This window comes from Pseudophryne corroboree, chromosome 2 (assembly GCF_028390025.1).
Source record: "Pseudophryne corroboree isolate aPseCor3 chromosome 2, aPseCor3.hap2, whole genome shotgun sequence".
NCBI classification, from domain to species: Eukaryota; Metazoa; Chordata; class Amphibia; order Anura; family Myobatrachidae; genus Pseudophryne; species Pseudophryne corroboree.
Genome location: NC_086445.1, coordinates 167,476,591 through 167,493,375, shown reverse-complemented (window position 1 = coordinate 167,493,375; position 16,785 = coordinate 167,476,591). Strand labels below are relative to the sequence as shown.

Below are 16,785 nucleotides of genomic sequence, written 5' to 3'. Positions count from 1 at the left end.
GTCCTAGAGGATGCTGGGGACTCCAAAGGGACCATGGGGTTTATACCAAAGCTCCAAAACGGGCGGGAGAGTGCGGACGACTCTGCAGCACCAAATGAGCAAACATAAGGTCCCGAAAAATCAGGGTATCAAACTTGTAGAGCACAGCAAAAGCGTTTGATCCCGACCAAGAATCCGCTCGGCAAAGCTGAACCGCCGAGACTCCTCGGGCATCCGCCCAAGAAAAGCCCATCTTCCCAAAAGAATGAACTTCCACCGACTTTGGTGACTGCAAATCAGCCGTAGAACGACCATGCCAAACCGCATCACAGATTCAGCACGTAACAGACTGCCTAACGCAGTCTCCCAAACCAAGCTGGGAACATACCAGACAAACAGAGTCTCTGTTTCTCCAAACTGAGCCAAATGGGCGACCTACATACTCAAATCACTGGCTAGATCAAGGGAATTTTAATCAGCTAATGCCCAAGTAACCAACGGCATCAAAATAGACCGATTTCTGCGAAACCCAGAAACCACTCTTTGTAGAACTACCAACCGAGTACTCAATTGCTCTCTATCCACCTGAAAGATCAAACAAGGCTCTTGTGAGACAAAACCACCACTTCCGACACCTGCCTTGCGGACGTCAAAGCCAATAGCCTGACCATTTTCCAAGAGAGAAATTCTGTAAAGAAACTTATTAGGCTTGCCTCCACACCGGCTTGTAAAGCATAGATAAGCACAACCTAGCTGAAAGTCCTCCATAGGAGCCTTCCTGGATACACACCGAGACACATAATTACTCCAACAACGGTGGTAACGCTGTGCCGTTAGTTCTTTCCTAGCCTGAAGAATTGAGGAAACGACTTCGCTGGGAACTCCCGATCGGCGTAGGATATGGCATTCAACCGCCCCGCCGTCAGACGCAGCCGCGGTAAGTCCTGATACACGCCCTGATCTTGTTGTACCTTACCTCACGTAAAGGAAGAGGGCAGTAATTTTCTATGAGTAAACCATGAAAAACTGGATACCCAACCCTCTCTGGCTAGACCGGATTTAAGAGGATCACCGGAACCTTTGATCATCTTACGCTTACCACTGTCAGAAAAGTGAAAGCGGAGAGGCCACATAAACCGACTAAAACATCCACGGTGTCACGAGGATTTCCACTGCTATATCTTGAGTGTCCCTTGACCTGGAACAATCTCCTTGAGGCGAGACGCCAACATGTCCAATTGCGACACTCCTCAAAGACTTGTCACATCTGGGAAAGCTTCTCGATGATGACTGAATTTTTCCCGGCAGGATATCGTGTCAGCAGAGGCAATCTATTTCTCCGTCGTTTACTTCCGGAACGAAGACTGCTAAAATAGCGTTTACCAGACTTCCCACTCAACTGCAAACTGTGCCTCTTCTGCCATTGCCGCTTTGCTCCTTGTTCCGCCATAGCGGCTTACTTACGCCATTGCTGACAAGTCGTCTGGCAGAATTAACACGGGCAGAACACGAAAAATACGTTCGTCTAAAATAGCTCTTAATTCAAGACAGCTTACAGCAGACAAATTTCCCAACCTGAACTCATCCTCTGGAAATACGTCCCTTGCAAAGGACTGCTCCCCAGCTTCGAAAATCTGTATGCACGGACACCCGGATCTAAACCTGGATACCCAACCTTCATTGCTCTAGAAGGAAAGAACCGAGCAGACACCGCAGGAGCGATGTCCTGGCCGTTTTGATTATATTCCGGTGCATGCGCAGGTGAGACCCGGACCACATTTCCAACTGGTCCCCTGAAAATCACTCTGGTATTAGACCTGCTCACCGAAAAAAACCTCTTAGGCCGCACCGATCTGTCTTAATAACGGAACATATTGATGAGGTGTCACCTCAAATCCGATCCAACTCTGGATCCTCAGACCTCTTTCCACAGGAAAAACACTGAACCTTAACCGGTCAGTATCTACTCTGAAACCCACTTCTGACAACTGCGTCGTTGGGAACAACAGCCAATCCCTGCGCCGAAGAACAGTCAGAGAGAGAACGATATGCACCTTTATACAGGGACAACCAGACTATGTCCTGAACGTGACGCACCTCTGTATGGCGTCGCGTACTACGTCCCCTTCCATAGGGGAAAGGCAAGAACTAATAGAAAAAACAGTAAGGGGAAACAACCGTAACTCAGAATGTCCCCCTTTTGCTTCTATAAATAACTCACAGGTCCTAGTCTATTCCTGGACTAACTGAAAATTAGTAGACAAGTGGTCACCGGAGTGGGGACCACCCAGATAGACTCAGCGACAAGTGGTGTATGTAGTGGAAACAGAAAACTACGTCCACTTCTGCGAACCTAACAAGGCTGCAGAACACTTACCTTTTCACCCTCCACTGTCTACACAGAAAAGGAAAAAAGAACGGTATCGAACCGGTTAAAACGACTGCATCCCACAAAAGAATGCGTCACCAACCGTTGTGAAGGAGGCTAATTCACGAATTCAGACTTACCAGCGGAAACCGCCGAGATTGACTGAACAGAGGCCACACCAAACAGCTGTATACCTCCCACCAGCTTCTCCCGGACCTCCTCCGCATTTTTACGGTCACACCTCCTGCTGTCACATGGCAGCCTGCTGTAATGTTATAAGGAAAAATAAACCTAGGCAAGCCTACCCACTCTGGGTAGGATAATTCTATCGGATGCCTACCCGACTACAACACTCCCTCAAGTGCATACAGTGCAAATAAGGTCAAAGTATAGAAATAAAATTTCACTTAGCTGCCTGTGTATGATCCTTTGCGACCGGGCTCTGCGTCGACCAGGAGTTGACTGTCATAATTTTCTCTCCGCGTTGTGAAGAGAATAATATTCGGACTCCTTGAGAGGATCGAAACCAACTCGTCACGGCCAATCTAGAGCTTAATCAACAGAGCGACCAGCACATGATAAGAATACCATTATTTCAGCATTCATGGATATACATCATGTAATACACAATAAAACACATATATCCTCACCATGCATATATAACCTATATCTACATATATACACATATAGATATAACCCATACGCAAGTGGATTGTCCAGACCTGTCAGGTCCCTAGTGACAGTAATGTGTTGCGAATGTGTATGACCATGTACTGACATGCCCCCGATGTGGATCTACCAGGAACGTTATGGTCGACAGAAACTGAGTAAATGTCGACAGCAAGGAATAGTAAGTGGGCAAAAAATTATAATAATAATCACGGAACCCCGAGGGGTCTGAGGGAAGTAATACAAATACAATTTTGATAACATTCGCCCCCCCCATATACATATATATATATATATATATATATATATATATATATACATACACACATACACACATACACACACACACACACACACACACACACACACACAGGTACAAGGCCAGAACAGCCTGATAATTCTTTACCCAGGAAATACCGTTGATGCCGACTGGGCATCCATAAACAATTACATCTCCCCTATCGTGTTTACTGTTTACATACACAAACACCCATTTGCTAATACTTAATTTTCCGAATCAAGTACCGCCATACGCCGGCGAAGCCGACAGTTATCCCCACAGCAGCTTATGACAAAGCCCTCACACCTGCCGACATATGTCGACTAACCAATAGTGGGTACAAACAGGGAAACAGTGAATTTATGTAATATAAGAGTGACTACGCGTCCATTATAAAACATAATGCTATACGACAACCACATAGCATTAAAACACTGTGCCCCCCCCCCCCTGGCGGGGATCTGAGGAAAATGGCGCTGACTCTATGAGGGCTAAGCTCCGCCCCTTCCCGGCGCACTTACCCTCTCATATATACATACATATATAACTTTAAATTGAACTGGGGCTTATATACAGGGATTAACCCCCTGTATATACCCCTATATGCACAAAAACGCAGCCCAGGGTGCGCCCCGCACCCACGGAAATCGTTGGTGTGTGGGAGCGACGGAGCGCAGTGTGCACGCTGCAGTGCCCTGGCGGGGTGAAAACACCCGGTGTCCGGGTATGTTCCCCCGCCCGGGATGATTTAACAAATGCTGCCCAGGGCGCTCCCCCCCAGCGCCCTGCACCCATGGAGCCGGCGGCGGTGGGAAAATGGCGCGGAGTGCGCTAGCACACGCTGGCGGGGGTCCGGGACATGGAGCCCCGGCACCGCCAGCATAAGTAATTACAATAAAAAATATGCTGCCCAGGGCGCTCTCCCCCCAGCGCCCTGCACCCGTGGGAGCCGGCGGCGGGAAAATAATGGCGCGCAGTGCAGTTATATGCTGACGGGGGTATGATATACGATAGCTAGGTACCGGAATGCTTTTGCGCCAGCCTTAAGAAGAAATCAGCAACCTGCTGCCCAGGGCGCTCCCCCCCCCAGCGCCCTGCACCCGTGAGTGCCGTTGGTGTGTGGGAGCATGGAGCACAGTGCAACCTTTGTACCTCCGTTACTGAAGTCTTCTGCCGTCACTGAAGTCTTCGGTTCTTCTAATACTCACCCGGCTTCTTTCTTCTGGCTTCTGTGAGGGGGTGACGGCGTGGCTCCGGGAACAAGCAGCTAGGCGCACCAAGTGATTGAACCATCTGGAGCTAATGGTGTCCAGTAGCCGAGAAGCAGAGCCTTGAAACTCACAGAAGTAGGTCTGCTTCTCTCCCCTCACTCCCACACTGCAGGGAGCCTGTAGCCAGCAGGTCTTCCTGAAAATAATAACCTAACAAAGTCTTTTAGAGAAACTCAGGAGAGCTCCCCTAGTGTGTGACCCATCACTCCTGGGCACAAAGTCTAACTGAGGTCTGGAGGAGGGGCATAGAGGGAGGAGCCAGTTCACACCCAGTTTAAGTCTTTATAGTGTGCCCAAGCTCCTGCGGATCAGTCTATACCCCATGGTCCTTTTGGAGTCCCCAGCATCCTCTAGGACGTATGAGAAAATTAAATTTTCTCTGACGTCCTAGTGGATGCTGGGAACTCCGTAAGGACCATGGGGAATAGACGGGCTCCGCAGGAGACTGGGCACTCTAAGAAAGAATTAGGACTACTGGTGTGCACTGGCTCCTCCCTCTATGCCCCTCCTCCAGACCTCAGTTAGAATCTGTGCCCGGCTCGAGCTGGTTGCACACTAGGGGCTCTCCTGAGCTTCTAGTAAAAGAAAGTATTTATTAGGTTTTTTATTTTCAGTGAGATCTGCTGGCAACAGACTCACTGCTACGAGGGACTTAGGGGAGAGAAGCGAACCTACCTGCTTGCAGCTAGCTTGGGCTTCTAGGCTACTGGACACCATTAGCTCCAGAGGGATCGAACACAGGCCCAGCCTCGGTCGTCCGGTCCCAGAGCCGCGCTGCCGTCCCCCTTGCAGAGCCAGAAGCAAGAAGAACTTCCTGGAAATCGGCGGCTGAAGACTCCGGTCTTCATTAAGGTAGCGCACAGCACTGCAGCTGTGCGCCATTGCTCCCTATGCACACCACATACTCCGGTCACTGATGGGTGCAGGGCGCTGGGGGGGGGGGGGGGGCGCCCTGGGCTGCAATTAGAGTACCTTACATTGGCAAACAGCACATAATATTAATAAACTATATATGTGCAAAAATCCCCTGCCATAATATTAATATAAGAGCGGGAGAAGCCCGCCGAAAAGGGGGCGGGGCTATCTCCCTCAGCACACTGGCGCCATTTCCTCTTCACAGCTCCGCTGGAAGACAGCTCCCCAGGCTCTCCCCTGCAGTTTCCAGGCTCAAAGAGTAAAAAAGAGAGGGGGGCACTGAATTTAGGCGCAAACTGTATTTGTATAGCTGCTATAGGGAAAATCACTTTGTGTTAGTGTAAATCCCTGTTATATAGCGCTGTGGTGTGTGCTGGCATACTCTCTCTCTGTCTCCCCAAAGGACTTTGTGGGGTCCTGTCCTCAGTCAGAGCATTCCCTGTGTGTGTGCGGTGTGTCGGTACGGCTGTGTCGACATGTTTGATGAGGAGGCTTATGTGGAGGCGGAGCAGGTGCCGATAAATGTGATGTCACCCCCTGCGGGGTCGACACCAGAGTGGATGGATATGTGGAAGGTTTTACACGACAGTGTCAACTCCTTACATAAAAGGTTCGATGACATAACAGCTGTGGGACAGCCGGCTTCTCAGCCAGTGCCTGCCCAGGCGTCTCAAAGGCCATCAGGGGCTCAAAAACGCCCGCTACCTCAGATGGCAGACACAGATGTCGACACGGAGTCTGACTCCAGTGTCGACGAGGATGAGACATATACACAATCCACAAGGGGCATCCGTTGCATGATTACGGCAATAAAAAATGTGTTGCACATTTCTGACATTAACCCAGGTACCAGTAAAAAGGGTATTATGTTTGGGGAGAAAAAGCAACCAGTGGTTTTCCCCCCATCAGATGAGTTGAATGAAGTGTGTGAAGAAGCGTGGGCTTCCCCCGATAAGAAACTAGTGATTTCTAAAAAGTTACTGATGGCGTACCCTTTCCCGCCAGAGGACAGGTTACGTTGGGAGACATCCCCGAGGGTGGATAAAGCGCTCACACGCTTGTCAAAAAAGGTGGCACTGCCGTCTCAGGATACGGCCGCCTTAAAGGAGCCTGCGGATAGAAAGCAGGAGGCTATCCTGAAGTCTGTATATACACACTCAGGTACTATACTGAGACCTGCTATTGCTTCAGCATGGATGTGCAGTGCTGCAGCAGCGTGGTCCGATTCCCTGTCTGATAACATTGATTCCCTTGACAGGGACACTATATTGCTAACCATAGAGCATATTAAAGACGTAGTCTTATCTATGAGAGATGCACAGAGGGATATTTGCCGGCTGGCATCTAGAATTAATGCAATGTCCATTTCTGCCAGGAGAGTATTATGGACTTACTAGACACAACGGACTACGAGAAATAGAATTACCGGTGAGTAAATTCTTATTATCTAAAATTATGGCAAAGACTCCAAAACTGTTAAAATATTTGTAGCCTATTGGGATTGTGGTCACAACCGGATGCACAGCGGATGTGAAAGTGACTGTCAGGCCACACAGGGACTCCTTATCCAGGGTGTTGGGTTTATTGGATAAGTAGAAATAACAAGATAATGCAGGAACACAGTGGTGGTAATACTTGGGGTAGTGACACAGCAGAAGCAATCAGAGTCTCGCCTCAGGAGCCTACCCAACTGTCCCAATTTTGGCGGGAAGGTCCCCTGCGATGCTGGTGTTGGGAGGCCCAGGTCTAACATTGCAGGCTCCGCTTAGCAGAGCAGCAGTAAATAGATGCTGTGCGTTTTCATAAAAACAATTGAGGAATTTGGACTTGCATCAGGATTCAAGGTAAATGTCTAATGTTTCGGTGATTTTCACCAGGGACATCTCAGGAACGAGCTTGAGTTCTCCAATATAAATGTGTTCCAGCTTGCAGACTCAGTGCAGCTATTTGTCTCACTCACAGTAAGATTTTGCAAACGGAAAACTGAATTATAGAAGGACATAAACAAATTTGTGTCAAACGTGGTTTAGGGGAAAAAATTTCTACGTGGCATTACACATTTAATCAAGTTACTGTATAGTAAATAATAAAACAAACAACTACATCTCTCTGTTACAGGAGAACCCTAGCCATGATGCATTATAAATTAATAGGCAGTACAACAAAAATTAATTAAAATTTGAGACTGGGCTTTATTAAACTCTCTGAGCAAAACAAAAGTGATAAAAACAACAAATTTAAACCACTGCCCACATTAAGCCTTCAGTTTCTAAAAATATAACATTATATCATTTAACAAAAAGAAACCAATGTACAACTATAAAAATAATCCCAATTTTTCAACATATTTCCTTATCGGGACTTCTTTGCAGGGTTTCTTTTGCTGACATGAAGTTTTTGAAGGTCCAGCCAAGATTGGCAGAGTAAGAGCACCGGGACAACAACCCATATGCCATTGAAGAACACTAAATAGACCCACTTATATAACCAGTTGGAGGTGTTAAGATTAGGGCTGCCAATTAACCATTCTGGGCAGAACGTCATCCATCCTCCGTATAATTCACATACACATAGTGTGATTTGTATAAAGTGCCTGAAACAGAAAGAACATAATAAGAAATAATAACCTAAAAGAACATAATAACAAAAACGCACCTACATCAAAAAGCAAAATGTAGGATTTTTTTCAGTCTGACTATAAATAGGCCTACTGCAGGCATGTCCAAACTGCGGCCCTCCAGCTGTTGTGAAACTACATATCCCAGCATGCCCTGACACAGTTTTGCTGTCAGAGAATGCTAAAGCTGTGTCAGGGCATGCTGGGATGTGTAGTTTCTCAACAGCTGGAGGGCCACAGTTTGGACATGCCTGGTCTACTGTAATAATTAACATTTACACAAGTAGAAACATTTACACAAGTAGTAGCAGACACCTGGCTCCGGAAGCTCTTTATAGTATTGTCACAACTCAACAAATGTAACCAGAATCATCAATTATGCAACCTATGTTCCCTCCAAGGGCTCAACGGGTGCTTGGGGGGTCAAGATTACCCTATCCCAGTGTTACACTGGTCTTAGACATACAGAGGTGGCAAGAGACTCAAACAGTAGGTTGCCTACTGCTGAGCGTTATATACCAAGCCTATCTGGTACCTTCAATATGCAATACAAAATCTATTGTCAAGACATCCGATGCACGGTCAGTGGCATCACTTGGGTGAGTATCACCTAGTGCGGCACTGTGGATGAATTTGTGCCTATGAAGCCACCCCCCCCTGGTGTGTGCCATTTTGGGGTCATGACCACGTCACACCCCCTTATCATCACATTGGGGTCTTGCCCAGCGCTTCAGGAGCTGATGGCCGTTCCCAGCCTCTCCTGGCCCTGCTGCTCGGTGACCCCATCCGAGTAGGTGACACAACAATAGCAGAGCAGCTATACTATATTGGTGTCAACCCCTCAGATAATGTCACCTGATGCAGTCCACATCGCCCTAGTGACGTTACTATGCCATATAACTAAGAGAAGCCTTATTTGAGCCAAACATAATTTTCAGAACCATATGTACGCACTGAATGTCACATTAGGCTGCTCTCCCCTCATGGCCCCATTCTCCATCATCTCTATCAGACGATCTCAGATATAATAGTGCTGGGCAGTTGTGCTGTGGACTCCAACAGCCAAACAGACTCTGGGGGAGATGTATTAAGCAGTGAAAAGAGTGCAGAAATGAGCCAGTTGGTGAAGTTGCCCATGACAACCAATCAGCTGATCTGTTGCAAATGATAAATGTCACTTAAAATGCTAATTGGTTGCTATGGGCAACTTCTCCACTGGCATACGTCTCCACTCTTTTCACTGCTTATAACATCTCCGCTAGAATCTGCTACATACAACATCCCAGCACCATAATAATAATATCTAAGAAATATGTTGGAAATATGTAAGCCTACATAACTAATTGCAAAGGAGGACTGTCTTACTCCTGCGGAAAATGACTAGTAAGATAGCCAATGACTTATCAACATGGACTTTTAATCAAAATAATATCTTATTGAGGACTGCAGCCGGTTGGGCCCTACAGACTTGGCGATGTGCCGCCGAGCTGCCCGACCGCCGATACGGCCGTCAGGCGACCCGGCGGCGGAGGGGCAGCGACGGGGGGAGTGAAGTTTCTGCACTCCCCCCGTCACCCGGCTCCGTAGACGTGCAGGCAAATATGGACGATCTCATCCATATTGGCCTGCATGCACAGCCGACAGGGAACCAGCGATGAACGAGGGCGGGGCCGCGCATCGTTCATCGCTGGTGCCTCCACTCTGCACGATATGAACGTTATCTCGTTCATTAATGACCGAGATCGTTCATATCGTGCAGTGATGTTGGCCAGTGTGTAGGGCCCATTAGTTTATTTCCTATAGTGCTAAAGTTACTCCTTAAAAAAAGGTATGGTTACTTAATGTTAGATCTTTCACGTTCGCTGGCTGTAATTTATTAATTGGCTGGAAGGGGTGGTGACAAAAATAACGACTCAGCCATGTAGCGTCAAGTGAGAAATATATACTGTATACACACACATTTCTCCATCTGTCATCATACAGTAAAAGCAGCCATTTTGTGAGCTGAACCATTATATGGGCTGAATTTTGGTTTAAGCTACAAAATGTCTGATTCCACCTTGTTTGGGTGGCAGATACTCTCTAAGATACAAGAATGGCACAGACAGAGGGAGACATGTTTCGGGCCAGTTAGTGCATTAGTTGGAACACACCTGTAGTACTTATCCTTGACAATAGCATAAATCAACACTAAAGCCAACAAGCCATCCACAACCACAGTGAGGATCTCCAGAGACACGATTGTGGGGTCTGAATGAAGCCAACGCTCATCTGCTTTTCCATATTCTTTCCCTAGGAAGTAAGTAAAAAGGTAATCAAATGAAAGCAACCTGTAATTATTTACCCGACAAGTGATTATTAACCTGACACAATGAATAAATATTTTCTCCATTTGGTGGTGCAAATGCTTTCAGTGTCTATGCAATATTTCTGTGAACCTCAAAAGCATGTAATCTTCCCAGGCTGGCTTTACCTTTCAAACATTAACTAATATGGAGTAATGTATGGTCTGTACGCAGGCTAAAGTATTATACTATAAAACCAGATGACTTAGATGTTTTTTGATCAAGCACTATTAACCTGCTTTCCCAGCTACTACCTACACAAGGGATACTCAGCCCTTAAAATCAAATGGAACTGCGAAAAAAGTATGTAAAGTCAGTTTAAAAAAAAATAAAAAATTAATAATAATAATAATAATAATAATAATAATATAAACAATATACACTACACAAACACCGTCCGGTATTACTATACATATAAATCTGAAGCTCACTTACCCACAGAAAAAAAAAAAGATGCCACAATTAAAAAAATATATATATCATTTACAAGTGATATATCAGATGTTATATTTAGTCTATTTTTAGACAACCTCCATGGCTTTGTTCCATGTACGGATAGCAATCAGCAGGTCAATAAAAACATCCAGTCATAGCACAAAAAGATTATAAACGAGCAAGTCCAGCAATTATTCATCATTAATCAAAAAGTCTGGAGGCATATATAATTTGAGGAGGATCCTAATGCGGTGAGACCTCACATGGGGAACAAAGACACTACTTATATACAGTAAATTGTCTGGCCAGACTTGAAATACCCGCATACCGTGGATGAATTATAGTATACCAGCCTTATAAAATCAATAGGCGGAGCGGTTGCCTCTGTGTTAGTAAATTAATTGGGATTGCTACATTTTAACCTTGTAAACTACTGATGTTTTTATTAACCTGCTGATTGCGGTCTGTGCATGGAACAAAGCTACGGAGGTTATCTAAAAATAGACTAAATATAACATCAGCTATAATATCAGTTTGCACTATATAATCAATTCAGCACTATCCAAAAATTTAAATTACATATTTTTTTTATTGTGGCATCTTTTATATTTTCTTCTGTGGGTAAGTGTGTTACAGATTTATGTGTATTGTATAATAATATCAGCCGGTGTTTGTGTAATGTATATGGTTTATATTCCCATACACTGATTTACATACACTGTTCCCATACACTGATTTACATATCTTTTAAAGTATGATAAGCTGTGTTGGGATATGTGCACACATTGCTGCAGAGAGTCCGCGAGCTGTGAGACAGAACTCTGGTCAGCTGCAAGTTTGGATACCAAATCGGACAATGGGCGGTATTCAAATGATATATCACGCCCAATCTCCTTCCTCAAGTGATCCCTGTTATCACGCATATCGCACCCATAGTAATCAGGTTAGCTGTGTAAAGGGTTATGGAGCCTTGCTAGGCCGGGGGTAGCGAGCTGAAATGATGATATCACGCCCATCAGCAGAAACAGAATGGCTGTGGAAGGAAGGAGGTGGAAAGAATTGAATACCGCCCCATGAATAAGTACAGATGGAATAACGAAGCTTGGCATGGCCATCAGTATAGAAACATCAGTGCAGAACAGCTTCAAGGCTCTTACAAATGGACCTACCGTTTTTTTTTTTTTTTTTACTGTATTGAACATGGATAAATGAGGCCAATTAAACTTGCCTTAGTACTGACAGGCGATACATTGAACAAACAAACACATTCTCACAGGCGCTCACTTCACTTTGTGTGACTTGTGATGCTGTCTGCAGTGTTCGCGCTTAAATAGCAGAAACAGATCTTACAAATATTTTACAATGTTTCTATGCCACCGACAGGAATCACAGTGGGCTTATTACTATAATTTACACACTTGCTTACTGGCAGTTCTGCGCATCTGAGATTGTGAAGTTTGCCTGAGCCAACAATGAGAACAATAAAATATGCATTGGAAACGCCTGTAAATCTGTCTGGCTGGTGACCCTAATCTGAAAGCGTGTGGCCAAGCTACCTGTGCCACCCAGCCTGAGATACACACAACCAGAGCCATCTGACTTTTGGTCAGCCACATTTGAGGCCACTGAACACAGACCCCGATTGCTCAGTGTTTTTGGTCCAATGTCTGAATCTGTAAATGGGCAGCTTGATTCAAGTGCATATTACAAAAAATGAGAATTTACTCACCGGTAATTCTATTTCTCGTAGTCCGTAGTGGATGCTGGGAACTCCGTAAGGACCAAGGGGAATAGACGGGCTCCGCAGGAGACTGGACACTCTAAAGAAAAGATTAGGTACTATCTGGTGTGCACTGGCTCCTCCCTCTATGCCCCTCCTCCAGACCTCAGTTAGGGAAACTGTGCCCGGAAGAGCTGACATTACAAGGAAAGGAAATTTTGAATCCAGGGTAAGACTCATACCAGCCACACCAATCACACCATACAACTTGTGATACCTTTACCCAGTTAACAGTATGAACAACAACTGAGCCTCACTCAACGGATGGCTCATAACAATAACCCTTAGTTAAGCAATAACTATATACACGTATTGCAGAAAGTCCGCACTTGGGACGGGCGCCCAGCATCCACTACGGACTACGAGAAATAGAATTACCGGTGAGTAAATTCTCATTTTCTCTGACGTCCTAGTGGATGCTGGGAACTCCGTAAGGACCATGGGGATTATACAAAAGCTCCCAAACGGGCGGGAGAGTGCGGATGACTCTGCAGCACCGAATGAGCAAACACAAGGTCCTCCTCAGCCAGGGTATCAAACTTGTAGAACTTTGCAAATGTGTTTGAACCCGACCAAGTAGCCGCTCGGCAAAGCTGTAAAGCCGAGACCCCTCGGGCAGCCTCCCAAGAAGAGCCCACCTTCCTTGTGGAATGGGCTTTTACTGATTTTGGATGCGGCAATCCAGCCGCAGAATGAGCCTGCTGAATCGTGCTACAGATCCAGCGAGCAATAGTTTGCTTTGAAGCAGGAGCACCCAGCTTGTTGGGGGCATGCAAGATAAACAGCGAGTCAGTTGATAAAGCTAAATATTTATCGTATATAAAACACTTTAAGAGGTCTAACAACACTGTACGCTATCTACGTAAGAAGTACCTTAAGGGTACGCAAGTTGTGTAGCGATCGCTCAACCGTAGTCGAGACGCTCAAGCGTCACGTTCGCTTACGGCCCAGTGATCACAGGCAGGCACGCTATTGGCTGCCGACTAACGTGATGATTCGCTATAGCGTAGCGTACGCTCGGGACCACGAGGAGATCACCATCGGTGCAGACGCTTACAACGTTAAACCCTTTATATCTATACCTTTAACAATGAGATACACAGTATACCTTAGTGTGGAGACAGAGTGTAAGTGCAACCTGGTGTAACCTGATTAACTACAAAGCTGCTTGAGCGTCACCGACGCTCAGAGAATACTTAACCCTTATAAAGAATACACAGATACCTGGGCTTAGGGTCCAAAACCTATTATATGTATTTTAACTATTATACTTGCAAAAAGGAATCACAGTACAAATGATACACTACAATATAACATAAACCAACTAACCAGATAAACTACACAGGAAATACAATACAATACAATTAAAGGAAAATACGAGAGAGATAGAGAGAGAGAGAGAGATGGCTCACAGTAAGACAATATGATTACGGAGAAAACTTACGCACAAGGGGAAACGATCGCATGCGCCTCGATATCCAGCTCCCGATTATCAGCAATGAGAACCGTTGAAGAGAGTGAACTGGATACGGTCGGCCTGCCTATTTATGCCCCACACACAATACAATTCAATGGTCCCTACAATCTCATTGTTCATTGGACACAGGAATTCGGCTTCGCATTATAACAAAAGGTCATAGGTTGATTCATACAGGTGGGCTGTGACTATTTCCAACTGCTCAGGTGGGAGGGAAACTGGGTTTCCCGCCGCATGGGTAATAAAGTGCAAATAAAGTAAATGTTCATAAACTTCTTATGTCCATAACTATTCGCACGAGCGATTGATCTGCTTCAAACCAACACCGGAATATTTCTAATTAAATATTCTTCCGATGGATACTAAACACCACTGTATTACTCCTGTCTGACCCTTCGTATCAAACAAAGAGGGATTCCTCTGTTCATAAACATTCTATATTAACCAAACTTTCAGAATCTATCAAAGGGACCATGATCTACAAAATACATTATTAGTGAAAATATGTAATGATTGAGTCGCACGCTACGATCGCATAAACTCTACCGTAAATACGCATACCATGCGCCTGCGGGTGCCCGCGACTGTGAGTATGCGCACGTACGGGAGAGCGTACGCATGCGCAGCACGGACCTGTGTGAGGTGCAAATATGGTAGTGTGCATAGAGATATTTTTCTGACTTTGACAGTCCACCCTTTGGCAGTCAATAATAACTGCCACCTTCTAAAACATTTCAAAAGGAGAAAAATATATGTCAGGGGTTAATTCATTTCCATGGTTGGGTAAGGGAGGAGAGAGGAGTAGGTGGGAAGAGGGTATGACCTAGTGAGATAGCAGAAGCATGTGTGTATGAGTCCATGTTTGGGGGGTCATGTATCATCGTGCCGTACGTGTTGTAAATCAAGCTTCGAGGTATTGCGAAGTATACATTTGAATTCCTTCTTATCCCGTGGTACGGGTCTGTGGATGGGCTGTCAAACTTTACCGAGCTCTTTTCGGATTTTGAACAAAATGGGGAGCAGATTTTAGTTGATGATACATGAATGGGGGAATATGTGATTGCTGATATCTGTGCCTGTATTCCTTATACTATGTGTGTCATTACCTGAGGGTTGTAGAAATGAAGAAAAGACATAATTACGGTAAATGCGGTGGTATTCTATGTCAGGTTAATGTACATTTGTCGGTTGAAGTTTTGTTCGGTATCAGTTGAAAGTCGTCTTCTTTGCGCTGTGTTGCCCATTAGGTGTGAGCAAAAAGCTTTGTCAATGCCATTAGATTTACAAAAAATGTTGGGCTAGCGTAAGTTTAAGAATTCTAGGGAAACTGGGGATCCATGGCAAAGTTCATTAAATGTCCATATCTCAAGTGGTCAAAACTTCTTCTTTGGTCTATCCGTTGTCTGTATAGCGTCTCGTCAACTTCCTCGTCCAAGGGGGTCTTTTTATCTTGGAGAAAAGCAGAAAAACAGGTGAAAGAAACGGACCGTAGAAATCGCATTTTCATCACATCATTGTTTCTATCATTGGGTCATAAATCAAATCCAGGTTAATTACAGTTTCCTCACTCCTCAAACTCATTACCCTGGTACGATGTTTGCACTTCATTAAAGCCTGACCGCATCTAAATATCAAGCCAATTGATATGACAACACCTAAGATACATAGGAGAAACTTCCCAACATCCATTATGACTCCTTGAGCCCAGTCTCCCAAACCGGAGAACCAATTTCGCGGGTTCAACCATGACACCCAACCAGTCAGCTCATTACCTACAGCAGCAAGAGTGAGATTGTGTTTTCGGCGAAATTCCCACTTCAATTGGAGAATATCGTCCATCTTTTGGTCTATGACCTCGACCGGATCCTCGGTGCTATTCGTGATATACGTGCAACACTTCACGCCGTACTGTGTTGCTAATGTAACACAATATCTGCCTGTCACTGCTGTGAGGTAATTAAGAACCATTCTATGCTGCACCAGTTCTGTTTTATAAGCTTGAAGTTCCCTTCCAGTATATCTAAACGTGTCATCATACATTTCAGTGATATTATCTAACAAATTTGCGAGCGCCGATATGTATTTATAATTTAGCACTCCTCTAGCGGTGCGGGTGAAATCTAACGCGATTAAGAATTGAATCCCGGTGGATTCACTTATTAGATCAGAGGCCGGATGCTCTGTCTTCTCTATCAGGTGCCTTTTAACAACGTGCTCGTAATGGGTGTGAGTATAAGGAGCTTGGGCACCACGATGTATGTCTTTCATTTTATCATGTGTTACAGTCATTACTTCAGGCAATACTTTTCCAATATAACACAATCCTTCAGAGTTTGGGGCAAGCCACTTGTACGCCTTTCTCCCGCATATGAAATATGCATCATCGGGGAGAACATATGGGACGGAGAAGGACATAACCATATTACACACCTTCCAGGTGAACTCTCCTAATCCTAATTCTTCCATCTGCTTAATACACGTATCAGGTTGTATGATATGTGCACAGTATCCTGGTGATACTTCTCCAACTCTCGTAATCCTATTTCCTAAGGTGTACCTATACCGGAAAGATTTTCCTCTACTGGCTATGTGGCGTACAAGCTCTGTATCTGTAGGCATTCTATCTGCTCTATGCGAAAAGGTCATGGT

At 45.2% G+C, this 16,785-nt stretch overlaps 1 protein-coding gene across 2 annotated transcripts in view; it reads right to left on the bottom strand.

The window, feature by feature from the left end:
* Positions 1–7,650: 7,650 nt before the first annotated feature.
* The window catches only part of EBPL (EBP like), a 66,345-nt gene continuing 57,210 nt past the window's right edge, over positions 7,651–16,785 (bottom strand). For both annotated transcript variants that reach the window (XM_063957049.1, XM_063957050.1), the window contains exons 3-4: positions 10,253–10,391; positions 7,651–8,075 (exon numbers count right to left, since the gene is read on the bottom strand). In XM_063957049.1, coding sequence (XP_063813119.1) covers positions 7,835–8,075; positions 10,253–10,391 — 380 coding nt within the window. In that variant the 3' untranslated portion in view covers positions 7,651–7,834. The remainder of the gene's footprint in view (positions 8,076–10,252; positions 10,392–16,785) is intronic.